This window comes from Perca fluviatilis, chromosome 18 (genome assembly GCF_010015445.1).
Source record: "Perca fluviatilis chromosome 18, GENO_Pfluv_1.0, whole genome shotgun sequence".
In the NCBI taxonomy this organism is placed as follows: domain Eukaryota; kingdom Metazoa; phylum Chordata; class Actinopteri; order Perciformes; family Percidae; genus Perca; species Perca fluviatilis.
Genome location: NC_053129.1, coordinates 30,352,330 through 30,365,859, shown reverse-complemented (window position 1 = coordinate 30,365,859; position 13,530 = coordinate 30,352,330). Strand labels below are relative to the sequence as shown.

At 34.9% G+C, this 13,530-nt stretch overlaps 1 protein-coding gene across 2 annotated transcripts in view; it reads left to right on the top strand.

The window, feature by feature from the left end:
- Positions 1-13,146, top strand: part of vash2 (vasohibin 2) — a 40,129-nt gene extending 26,983 nt beyond the window's left edge. The window contains exons 8-9 of one of the 2 annotated variants that reach the window (XM_039782130.1): positions 881-996; positions 11,200-13,146. In XM_039782130.1, the coding sequence (XP_039638064.1) occupies positions 881-996; positions 11,200-11,269 (186 nt within the window). In that variant the 3' untranslated portion in view covers positions 11,270-13,146. Of the gene's footprint in view, positions 1-880; positions 1,001-11,199 lie in introns of those variants that run through there. The other variant, XM_039782132.1, reaches the window with a different exon arrangement.
- The last annotated feature ends 384 nt before the right edge of the window (positions 13,147-13,530 follow it).

The window sequence follows — 13,530 nt, the reverse complement described above, 5'->3', positions numbered from 1 at the left end:
TCCTATGACATGCTGCTTTTTGGATGCTTTTATATAGACCTTAGTGGTCCCCTAATACTGTAAAATGAAGTCTCTTTTATATAGGCCTTAGTGGTCCCCTAATACTGTATCTGAAGTCTCTTTCCCGAAATTCAGCCTTGGTGCAGAATTACAGCCACTAGTGCCAGTCCCACAATGAGCTTTCCTTAGGATGTGCCATTTCTGTGTCTGTAGCTTTAAATGCTCTTGAGAAGCAGAGAGGGGGGGCAAGGTGGAGGGTGGGGGTGTGGCCTTCACCAACTGCCATGCTTCACTCGTTTGCAAGCCAAGTATGTCTCTCTCTCTCTCATGGGTGGGCCAAATTCTCTGTGCGGGCAAAGCAGAGAAAGGGGAGGTAATCTTGCTCCTTATGACCTCATAAGGAGAAGATTCCAGATCGGCCCATCTGAGCTTTCATTTTCTCAAAGACAGAGCAGGATACCCAGGGCTCGGTTTACACCTATCGCCATTTCTAGCCACTGGGGGACCATAGGCATGCTAGGGCAACTCATATTAATGTTAAGAAACCTCCAGTATTCACTCTTATTTTTAGCTCTGGTTTGGTCCCCACCAACTCCTGAGAAAAATATCTGGCTCTTAAGGAGCTAGATTTCCTCTCCTTTTGCCTGCTGTTTGGTGCTGGGCAGGTGGTGTACCATGTACAGCATCAGAGCTTTTTTTCACTGAAAACAGCTGCTGCTGGAATAATAATAATAATGAGCAAACAGTGAGCTCAAATAGGCTAAAAAGCTGCAGTGAATGATAATGAATAGTGGTTTTGCACAATATAAATATTAAGAAATAAGTGTAAATTATCAAAAATAGTGATATTTATTGTTGTTGCTTTATGTGATTTTCTTAGATCCTTAAATCGTCCAGTGCCCAGTCCCCAATCAAGGAGCGGAGCCGGGGAAAATCCTTATCACCACGGCGACGACAGAGCAGTCCCCAGCGACGCTTCACGCGCAGAGACAAATCGTGAGTGTTTTTCATTGCTTGTCTATTTGTTCAAAACTTGGAGCCAGATGGTGTGTGTGTGTGTGTGTGTGTGTGTGTGTGTGTGTGTGTGTGTGTGTGTGTGTGTGTGTGTGCGTGTGCGTGCGTGCGTGGTGCGTGGTCTTGTATGCTCTTTTACAGACCACGTTCACTGTTTCAGCAGCTTATGGGATTTTTAAACAGAGAGAGACTCCATTGTTTGGAGTGTGTGGTGGTTTCCAAACCTACCAGTGAGTTCACCAGTGGTTTAATGGTGGATGCAGGTATTTATCAACCCTTCTCTGTGTTCCTTCCTCCCCTCCCCTCTTCCCTTTCCCTCTCCATGGCTCTGCTCTTCGGGTCAAGGAGAGTTGAGACTGTAGTGTGTGTGTGTGTGTGTGTGTGTGTGTGTGTGTGTGTGTGTGTGTGTGTGTGTGTGTGTGTGTGTGTGTGTGTGTGTGTGTGTGTGTGTGTGTGTGTGTGTGTGTGTGTGTGTGTGTGTGTGTGTGTGTGTGTGTGTGTGTGTGGAGTCCTTGTTCTGTTCAGCTGACACTCAGCAGCAGAGTGCCTCCCTTCTTCTTTCTGAGATGCAGCATGTAAGGCCACTTACGCATCGAGTGAAATACTAATCCATATATAGAACCAGAGAGAACATGAACCAAAACTCCATAGAGAAATCTGGGAATTTTAAAGCCGCCTTGCTCAGTGGCCACCATGCACATATTGAAGAACATGGAGATACTTTTTAATTTGACATGAAAGCGGTTACTGTAGTTATGAATGATATCTGGATTTTCTGTATAGATTTTTAGTGTGTGAATCTCTTCAAATTACTCTTTCTTTAATCCGGCTACATTCCTGGTGAATTTTCCCAAATTGTTTTCTTAGTTTGAAGCAGTATCAAGCGTAAATGAAGTAATTACTGTTATATCTCTGGGAAAAAAGATATTCTTTCAGGCTTAGCAGCTCTTAATAACAGGGTGACTCACCTCTCCGATTCAATGGCAGGGAAACCTTGACACGCACACGCAGGATGCTGAGTGTGTTTGCGTGTTCTGTCAGCTGTGTGGTAGGATGTAACACAATCTGACTTGGACAGCAGCTGCAGCCCAGCCGTACTGCAGAGTCACCACAAACGCACACAAACGCACACACACTCTGCACCAAAATTAGTGACATTCCCAGTGTTGCCATTTGGCGTGGCACTGCGCTGACCTTTTATCTGTGAGAAGCTTGGATTAACCGTCATTACTCAGATGTTTGTGTGTGTTTAAAAAGTCAAATTATGTCCTGTATCAAATTATGTAGAACTGTTAGGTTTTTTTGGGGGATAATAAAAAAAAAAAAAAAATAAAAAAAAAAAAAAAAAAATAAAAAAAAAATAAAAAAAAAAATAATATAATAAAAAAAAAAAATATGTGTGTGTGTGTGTGTGTGTGTGTGTGTGTGTGTGTGTGTGTGTGTGTGTGTGTGTGTGTGTGGCTGTCTTTAGTGTGTCCTCTACTAGCTTTCAGCACAAGTTAATATCAAAAATGAAAATGTAATGCAAATTTCTCTTTTGATTATTGTTTTGACTATTTTGACTATCAATTCATTGTTTCAGTTATTTATCAAGCAAACAAATATCCAACATGCTGCTTTTTCCTGTTTCATATCTCTTTAAACTTAACATCTTTGGGTTTTGGACTTTTAACAGACCAAATGATTAATCTCGAGGAAAAAAAAATCAGCATATTAATCGTTAATGAAAGTTTTTTGTTATTAGTTGGAGCCATAGGTTGCAGCCTTCTTATATTTATAAGTATTGCAGATTACGTCACATATATTGGCCCATGATCCACATCGAACTTGCACATTATAAACTTAGGAACAGGAATTTAATAGGCAGTAGTTATCCAGCTGATTCAGGATTCCTACATTACAGAACTTTGAAAGGTGTTTTTCAGCCTGAAAGATTTCTCAGTTTTCTGCCTACTGCATTTAACCACCACGCCCCCTAGTGTTGAGTAATGTAAATCTCAAAAATAGAAGGACTTTGGAGAGGACTATCATGTAGAAAACCTATAAACCCAGAATTTTTTTTTAAGAAAGGTATTAGACACTCCTCGGTTTTAATGAGGAGGGTTTATAACCCTCATGCTTATAAGTGTCCTAAACTTAATAAGGTGCCTTAAAGCCAAACTTGATCCTCTGCCTGTCATTGGCTAGAGACACGTGATTTTATTTTATTTTTTTAATGAAATTCAGTGAGGTGAAACCAGCTAAAACCTGTTATTATGCAAAAAAAAAAAATTCTCATGAAATCTCATCACAAGGAGCTACAGATATGCGAGTTAGAGAAAGATCATGTGAGTGTGGAAAGTTTCTTTTATTATCGTAAATCTGCTTCTTTCCCCTTCAGGGTTGAGTCAAATAAATTGTTATTTTAATCTTCATAAAAGTTAATTGTCTCATCAGTGCAGAGAAACCGTTTAAATGATCAGGACACATCAGAACATCACATTACCACTTCAAACCACTCGAATGTGGTACTTAACTGTTATCAAGAGAGCACTTACGCACTTAACAACATGTTGCCACTTCACACAGACCGCTCCAGCAGAGACAGCCTAATGATCTGCTGCTGCGGTTTAAACAGCCGAGAGCACGGACGCTTCAACAGCACAGGGTTATTTTAGCAGCATGATCAAGATGTTTTAGGAGGCTTTTTACAGCGCTGCCTGCTATACACCAACAAATGCAACACAAAACTAAATGAAGTGAAAAAAAGAATGAAAAAGTACAAAAGCAAGACAGAAAGCACTAAACAGCACTAAGAAAGCAAAGACATAGGAGCTTGCAAGATGACAAAAACAGGGTAAAGAGAGGCAAAGAGGAGAAATAGGAGAAGGCAAGAAGAAGAAAGGGAAAAGACCAGGGGAAAGAAGAGAATGACATGAAAGAAGACAGGAGGGGAGAAAAGGGCAGAAGAAAGGTTGGAAAGAGGAAGGTTGAGAGGGAAAGAAAAATAAGAGAACAAGGCCTAGCAGAGGATAGGAAGAAAATAGGAAATAAAAAAGAGAGGAGGAATAAAAAGGCTGGCAGTTCAACGGATTGGCTTCAACAAATTACACTTCTCCTTGATGTGTCAGAGAGAGAGCACTTGAAAGCAACCTTTTAAGCAGAAATTGCAGAAGAAAATAGAAGAGGATAAAAAAAGAGTGAGGGAGGAGGGATGAGAGGAGATGACATGAGAAGAGAGTACAAGAAGAAAAGCGGAAAGGGCATTTTAGAACCTCTTACTGGGAAATGACGTTTTTCAACATACTATACAGACTTTTTTGACACACTATACTATGACCTTTTTATTACTTTTTTCTACATACTATACTATGACTTTTTTATAACTTTTTCCGACATACTATACTATGACTTTTTTATAACTTTTTCCGACATACTATACTATGACTTTTTATAACTTTTTCCGACATACTATACTATGACTTTTTTATAACTTTTTTTCCGACATACTATACTATGACTTTTTTTCGACATATTATACTATGACTTTTTTTGTGACTTTTTTTCGACATACTATACTATGACTTTTTCCCACATACTATACTATGACTTTTTGCCATACATACTATACTATGACTTTTTATGACTTTTTTGCGACATACTATACTATGACTTTTTTGTGACTTTTTTGACATACTATACTATGACTTTTGTCGACATACTATACTATGACTTTTTCATAATTTTTTGGGACATATTATACTATGACTATTTTCGGACTTTTTTTGACATACTATACTATGACTTTTTCATGACTTTTGTTTACGTACTATTTTATGACTTTTTTCGACATACTATACCTTGACTTTTTTAATACTTATTTTTTGACATACTATACTATGACATTTCTTTTTACTTTTTTCGACAAACTATACTATGACTTTTTCATGACTTTTTTCGACATACTATACTATGACTTTTTTATAACTTTTTTCGACATACTATACTATGACTTTTTTATAACTTTTTCGACATACTATACTATGACTTTTTAATGGCTTTTTTCAACTTACTATACTATGACTTTTTTTGATTTTTTTGCGACAAACTATACTATGACTTTTTTGACATACTACACTATGACTTTTATGACTCTTTTCGACATTACTATACTATGACTTTTTTATTACTTATTGTTCGACGTACTATACTATGACATTATTTTTACTTTTTTCTACATACTATACTATGACTTTTTCATGACTATGACTTTTTATGATTTTTTTCGACAAACTATACTATGACTTCTTATGACGTTTTTGCAACATACTATACCATGACTTTTTATGACTTTTTTCGACATATTGTACCATGACTTTTTATGACTTTTTTCGACATACTATACTATGACTTTTTATGACTTTTCGACATACTGTACTATGACTTTTTCATAACTTTTTTCATCATACTATACTATGACTTTTTTCTACGTACTATACTATTACTTTTTTATAACTTTTTCCGACATGCTATACTAGGACTTTTTCTGACATACTATACTATGACTTTTTTATGACTTTTTCGACATACTATACTATGACTTTTTCCGACATACTATACTGTCTTTTTCATGACTTTTTTGACATACTGTATACTATGACTTTTTATGATTTTCTTCGACCACACTATACTTTTTTTTTTTTTTCTACATACTATACTATGACTTTTTTTCGATACTATACTATGACTTTTTTGAAATACTATACTATTACTTTTTAATGCTTTTTTCAACATACTATACTATGACTTTTTCATAATTTTTTTGCGACATACTATACTATGACTTTTTTATGACTTTTTTGACATACTATACTATGACTTTTTTGTGACTTTTTTGCGACATACTATGACTATTTTCTGACTTTTTTCGACAAACTTTACTATAACTTTTTCATGACTTTTGTCGACATACTATAACTTTTTCATGACTTTTGTCGACATACTATAACTTTTTCATGACTTTTGTCTACGTACTATACTATGACTTTTTCCGACATACTATACTATGACTTTTTCCGACATACTATACTAGGACTTTTTTGCGACATACTATACTATGACTTTTTTATGATTTTCTTCAACACACTGTACTATGACTTTTTTCTACATACTATACTATGACTTTTTTATGATTTTTGTCGACATACTATACTATGAATTTTATGATTTTTTTCGACAAACTATACCGTGACTTTTTATGACTTTTGTCGACATACTATACTATGACTTTTATGACTTTTTTCGACATACTATACCTTGACTTTTTTATGACTATTTTCGACATATACTATGACTTTTTTATTACTTATTTTTCAACATACTATACTATGACTTTTTTATGATTTTCTTTGACAAACTATACTATGACTTTTTCATGACTTTTTTCGACATACTATAACTTTTTCATGACTTTTGTCTACATACTATACTATGACTTTTTTATAGCTTTTTCGACATACTATGACTTTTTAATGGCTTTTTTCAACTTACTATACTATGACTTTTTTGATTGTTTTGCGACAAACTATACTATGACTTTTTTTGACATACTACACTATGACTTTTTATGACTCTTTTCGACATACTATACTATGACTTTATTATGACTTTTTTCCGACATTACTATACTATGACTTTTCTATGACTTTTTGCCGATTTTGACGTACTATACTATGACATTTTTTTACTTTTTTCGACATACTATACTATGACTTTTTCATGACTTTTGACGACATACTATGCTATGACTTTTTACGATTTTTTTCGACAAACTATACTATGACTTCTTATGACGTTTTTGCGACATACTATACCATGACTTTTTATGACTTTTTTCGACATATTATACCATGACTTTTTATGACTTTTTTCGACATATACTATGACTTTTCTCGACATACTATACTATGACTTTTTCCGACATACTATACTGTCTTTTTCATGACTTTTTTCAACATAGTATACTATGACTATTTTATGATTTTCTTCGACACACTATACTATGACTTTTTTTCTACATACTATACTATGACTTTTAAACGACATACTATACTATGACTTTTTTATGACTTTTTCGAAATACTATACTATTACTTTTTAATGCTTTTTTCAACATACTATACTATGACTTTTTCATAATTTTTTTGCGACATACTATACTATGACTTTTTTATGACTTTTTTCGACATAGTATACTATGACTATTTTATGATTTTCTTCGACACACTATACTATGACTTTTTTTCTACATACTATACTATGACTTTTTTTCGACAAACTATACTATGACTTCTTATGACGTTTTTGCGACATACTATACCATGACTTTTTATGACTTTTTTCGACATATACTATGACTTTTTATGACTTTTCGACATACTATACTAGGACTTTTTCCGACATACTATACTGTCTTTTTCATGACTTTTTTCAACATAGTATACTATGACTATTTTATGATTTTCTTCGACACACTATACTATGACTTTTTTTCTACATACTATACTATGACTTTTTTGCGACATACTATACTATGACTTTTTTATGACTTTTTCGAAATACTATACTATTACTTTTTAATGCTTTTTTCAACATACTATACTATGACTTTTTCATAATTTTTTTGCGACATACTATACTATGACTTTTTTATGACTTTAATACGTACTATTCTATGACTTTTATGACTTTTTTCGACATACTATACTATGACTTTTTTTGACTTTTTTCGACATACTATACTATGACTTTTTCATGACTTTTGTCTACGTACTATTCTATGACTTTTATGACTTTTTTCGACATACTATACTATGACTTTTTTATCAATTTTTCCGACATACTATACTATGACTTTTTTTGACATACTATACTATGACTTTTTTATGATTTTCTTCAACACACTGTACTATGACTTTTTTCTACATACTATACTATGACTTTTTTATAGCTTTTTCGACATACTATGACTTTTTAATGGCTTTTTTCAACTTACTATACTATGACTTTTTTGATTTTTTTGCGACAAACTATACTATTACTTTTTATGACTTTTTCGACATATACTATGACATTTTTGTTACTTTTTCGACATACTATACTATGACATTTTTTATGACTTTTCGACATATTCTGTGACTTTTTTCGACATACTATTCTGACTTTTTTATGATTTTTCGACATACTATGACTTATTTATGACTTTTCAACATACTATACTATTACTTTTTATGACTTTTTCCACATATACTATGACTTTTTTGTGACTTTTCGACATACAATGTTATAACTTTTATGATTTTCATCAACATACTATACTATGACTTTTTTATAACGTTTTCGACATACCATTCTGACTTTTTTTATGATTTTCTTCGACATACTATACTATGACTTTTTTATGATTTTCTTCAACTTTTTTATGACTTTTTCGACGTACTATACTATGACTTTGACATACTATGACTTTGACATACTATACTATGACGTTTTTCGACATACTATACTATGAATCTTTTGTGACTTTTTTCAACATACTATACTATGACGTTTTTTGACATACTATACTATGAATCTTTTGTGACTTTTTTCAACATACTATACTATTACTTTTTTATGACTTTTTCGACATATGCTATGACTTTTATGACTTTTCGACATACTATACTATGATTTTTTTATGATTTTCTTTAGAGATGGTCCAATACCATTTTTTGCTTCCCGATACCGATTCTGATACCTTACTTGCGTATCGGCCGATACCGAGTACTGATCCGATACCAGTGTGTCATATATTTTATTATGTTTTAACAACTGAATACTACTATCCCTGTATGGGTGTGATATGATTTCTATCTTTGTTGTCGGTCTGGCTCAGGTTAAACTCTTTGTGAAACATGAACAAACACAAACAATGAATGCCACAGAACTTTCTTTTATTATCCAGTTTGACAGTCAGTTATAATGGAAAAAGAACATAACCTAACCTACTTTAAAGTAGAATTTCTTTAGGGCTTTAATACGTGGTATCGGATCGGTTCATGAACTCCAGTACTTCCCGATAACGATACCAGCGTTTTAGGCAGTATCTATCCGATACTGGTATCGGAACATCTCTAATTTTCTTTGACTTACTATACTATGACTTTTTTATGACTTTTTCATCATACTATACTATGGCTTTTTTATAATTTTCTTCAACATACTATACTATGACTTTTTATGATTTTCTTCGACATACTATACTATGACTTTTTTCCACATACTATACTGTGACTTTTTTATTTTCTTCGAAATACTATACTATGACTTTTTTTATGATTTTCTTCGACATACTATACTATGACTTTTTTTGACTTTTTCGACATACTATACTATGACTTTTTTCGACATACTATACTATGACTTTTTCATGACTTTTTTCGACATACTATGACTTTTTTCGACATACTATATAATGACTTTTTATTACATTTTCAGACATTATTCTGTGACTTTTTTATGACAAATATGAAATATAGGAGAGAAAAAAATATGTAATGGTGAAAATTGAAGAAATCTCAAGAAGAGATACTGAGGGATCCTTTTGCTGGGTTGGACAGACAGGAAACAAATGGCAAGTGTACAGAATAGCCAATATAATGAAATGATAGTATGGACAATTAATATGACAAAAGATATACATAAAATGTAAACATTTGAAGAAAATCCATTCAGGAGCACTTTCCAGATATTGCCAAACTGCTCGAGACTGGATTATGACATCTCTACTATGCAACCTGGACAAAAATAAAAACTGAAGCACATCAGTCCCCTTTCTGTCAGCTCTGTTAAATGAATTTTGATTTGTGCATTTTATAAATATTAGCTGTGCTTTATGTGGTTGACATTGGACGTTGATGGTATGTTGCATCAGGATCAGGAAATCAAATTGCCAGTCTCTTGCCGACTCTGGCATCCTGTAAGCCAATGTGCAGGCATCAGACGTTGAGCTGGGTGGCCTCCTTCAGTTTCCTGTTGTGGTGTCCTTTCACTGAGACTTGGCTGTATCCTGGAGTGCCGTCATTGCCATTTGCCATTCAAACAGGAGATTTTTTTCTGTATGCTGATCTGACGGCCACATCCTGCTTCATGATGAATCATAAATCAAAAAAAGTCATAAAAATTCATAGTATAGTATGTCCAAAAAGTCATACAAAAGTAATTGTATAGTATTTCAAGAAAACTTCACAGTATAGTATGTTTAAAAATGTTGAAAAAAGTCATAAAAAAACCATAGGATAGTATGTCAAAAAAAGTCGTAAAAACGTCATAGTATAGTATGTCGAAAAAAATCATAGTATAGTGTGTAAAAAAATGTCATAAAAATAACATAAGTATGTCGAAAAATGTCATAAAAAGTCATAGTATAGCATGTTGGAAAAAGTCATAGTACGTTGGAAAATTTAAAAAAAATACATAGTATTGTATGTTGAAAAAAGTCATAGTATACTATGTCGAAAAGTCATAAAAAAGTCATAGTATAGGATGTCGAAAAAAGACATGAAAAAGTCAGTATAGTAAGTCGAAAAAAAGCCATAGTTTAGCATCTCGAAAAAGACATAAAAAAGTCATAGAATAGAATGTCGAAAAAAGATATAAAAAAGTCAGTTTAATATGTCGAAAAAAAGTCATAGTATAGTATATCATAAAAGTCATAGTATAGTATGTTGAAAAAAGTCATAGTATAGTATGTCGAAAAATGTCCAAAAAGTCTTTTTGTTGTATTGCATCAATAAAAGCCTAATCAACAAAATAAACAAATATCGAAACAGAGAATAAATCTAGAGCTTATCAAAAGAGCTGGTCTGTTTTTTTGTCTCACACATTAACTCTACATTTTAACTGACAGGGATTTCAGAACTAATATACTATAGCATTTTTGAATACCATACTATGACTTTTTATGATTTGTGACACACTATTTAGGGGTGAGTGAGAGGAATATGTGTAATGGCTGGTTAGTTAGGAAACAGTTGAGGTTTGTACTAGTTGAGGTCTACAGTGTAACATATAGGAGGACACGGACTTCTACAATGGCACCATTGTGTTTTGAATACACACTGGGTGACCTGACTGTTTATCTGCTGCTCTCTTTCTGTCTTTTAGGCCCGCCTCGGTGGAGAGGAAACCTCCGGAGCTCAGCACTCTCAACGACGGCTACCAGATCCGCATCTGATCCTCTTCTTCACCTCCCAATCATCCCAAATCCGTCCAACCTTCTCCGCCACCCTGATCCTGAAAGGTCTCTACCTGCCACCAACGTTTGCAGGAGAGGAGTCCCTGCAGCTAGAGCGATTTTTACACAGACAAAGTGGACACAAAAATACGTTTCAAGAACCTTTCTGCGCCGGAACAGGAAGAACTTTTTTAAAGCCGAGGAATCAGACAAAAAGTGTCTGGTTGGTCTGGTTTTTATACCCGTTTTCCCCAAGCAATGAATCCTTGACAACCGCCTTATCATCACACACCTGAGAGTGGCTGCTCTTCTTTCTTTCCCACTGACACATTTCAGTCAAGTAGCTGAAGCGCTTACCCTGACCTGGGATAAAATCAGAAGAAGTGATATCAATGTATTTCTAGGTTTACAACATTTCAATCAGCTGTCGTGTCCTTCGTGACAACAGATGTAACCAAGTATTTCTATGACCCTTGTCACCGAGGGGGGGCTCAGTGACGACATGTCTCAGAAAAGAGCTACATCGTGAAGTGAGAGAAGAAAGGGTTGGTACAAATAAGTCAACATATTCATATGTGATCAAGAGACAGGTAGCGATGATGGAAGAGTGACAACAAAAACATGTTGGCTTCTCTTTGCACAGAACACGACTTAAAAAAAACATTAATTTATTGGTGCTTTTGGCATGTAAAATGATTGGTTATCCTAATGCCACTTCTATAGCACAATTTGAATACTGCAGTAAATGTATTTTGTAAGGGATGGGAGTGAGGATGACTTTCATTTCACTTTTCCAACATGGCAGAGGCTGCAGGGGAGACCAAGACCGATTCAAAGGTGTAGGTCTTGTTATCCCACTTTATTCTCACATGCCTGCTCAACTACTGCAACACTTTGGCTTCAAGAAAAAGGTCACTAAAGGAATGTTCAGAAGTAATGCTTCAGTTACACTTTGGACTTTCCCAAAAAAAACAGCAGCTTAAATAAGATGACTGAGTAGGCTTCCACATGCAGATTCTATTGATCAGAGCGGATGAGTGTAGAATAAGGAGAGGGCGTTCGATAACTTATGCAGAAATATCAAAGATGAGAGTCGATAGAGAGGAAAAGGAAGAAGAGAAGAGGAGTAAGGAGAGAGATGATTTACTGCGGAAGATCAGTGAAGGATCATTAGAGCACTGCGGCAAACCTCCTGCCTTCCCTCCCTTCTCATTTTCCTCTTCCTCTGCCCTCTGTTGACACATTACTGAATACATAACCACAGCCCTGTTTCCATCCAAGCCTTGTGAGTGCTAGAAAGAAACTACTGAAACAGACCAAAAAATATCAAATACAAATGAGAAGAAGTTTAAGTGAAAGTTAAGATGTTTTTAAAGTTGGGTTGTATGAAGTACTAAATTGTATTACCTACTAAATTAATGTGGAGAAGGAAACCGGAGTACCAACACGGAAGCTAAGCAATGTACTGCTGTGGACGGGGGCAGCAGGTAAATGTATTTTAGACACCTAAAAAAAATCTATATCAGTTTATGTGTATGCTATTTTTTCACCACTTTACCTTGCTGTCAGACAGCCCTTTCCGACTGAAGCCTTTGTATCCATCTATGCTCTCTTTAAAGCCAGGCATCTTTTGACAAAAACAGAAATTTTACCTCGCAGAACACAGGAGTTGCTGATCTGCTGCTGCCTCGATCGGTTGGGTTGTTTGTGTTGTTGTGTGACTCTGGCGTTTTAAAGTGTTAGTTTGTATTTCAACCGCCAGCCCATCCACACGCTGTGGAGCAGAGGAGGGTCTGGCGAGTCCACACAGCATTCTGGGATGGGAGAGAAACCTGCTCTGGTTTATTGGCATTTCTTTAAACCAATCACAATCGTCACTTAGCTCCACACGGTGCCGATGTAAAAAAAAAACGTGCGATAGAAAACTCAGATTGGACAGATAGTCTAGCTGGCTGTCTGGATTCGCCCTGCAGAGATCTGAGGAGCAGTTAACCATAGTCCTCATAAATCCACCAGAGTTTAGAACTCCAACACAAAGAAAGCGGAAGGAAACGGATATTTGCGAAAATACATGCATCCGGAGGAATTTCCTGCTGCACTGGAGCAATCCCAGAAGTGGAACATCGAGGATATAGACTAGTTATACACTGACTATGGAGAAGTACTTCATACAACCCCACTTCAATTTTATGTACCAAAATTCAATCACTAGTTTTTCTAAAACAACTTAGCAGAAGGCTAGTGGAGCTCCGCATGTGTTG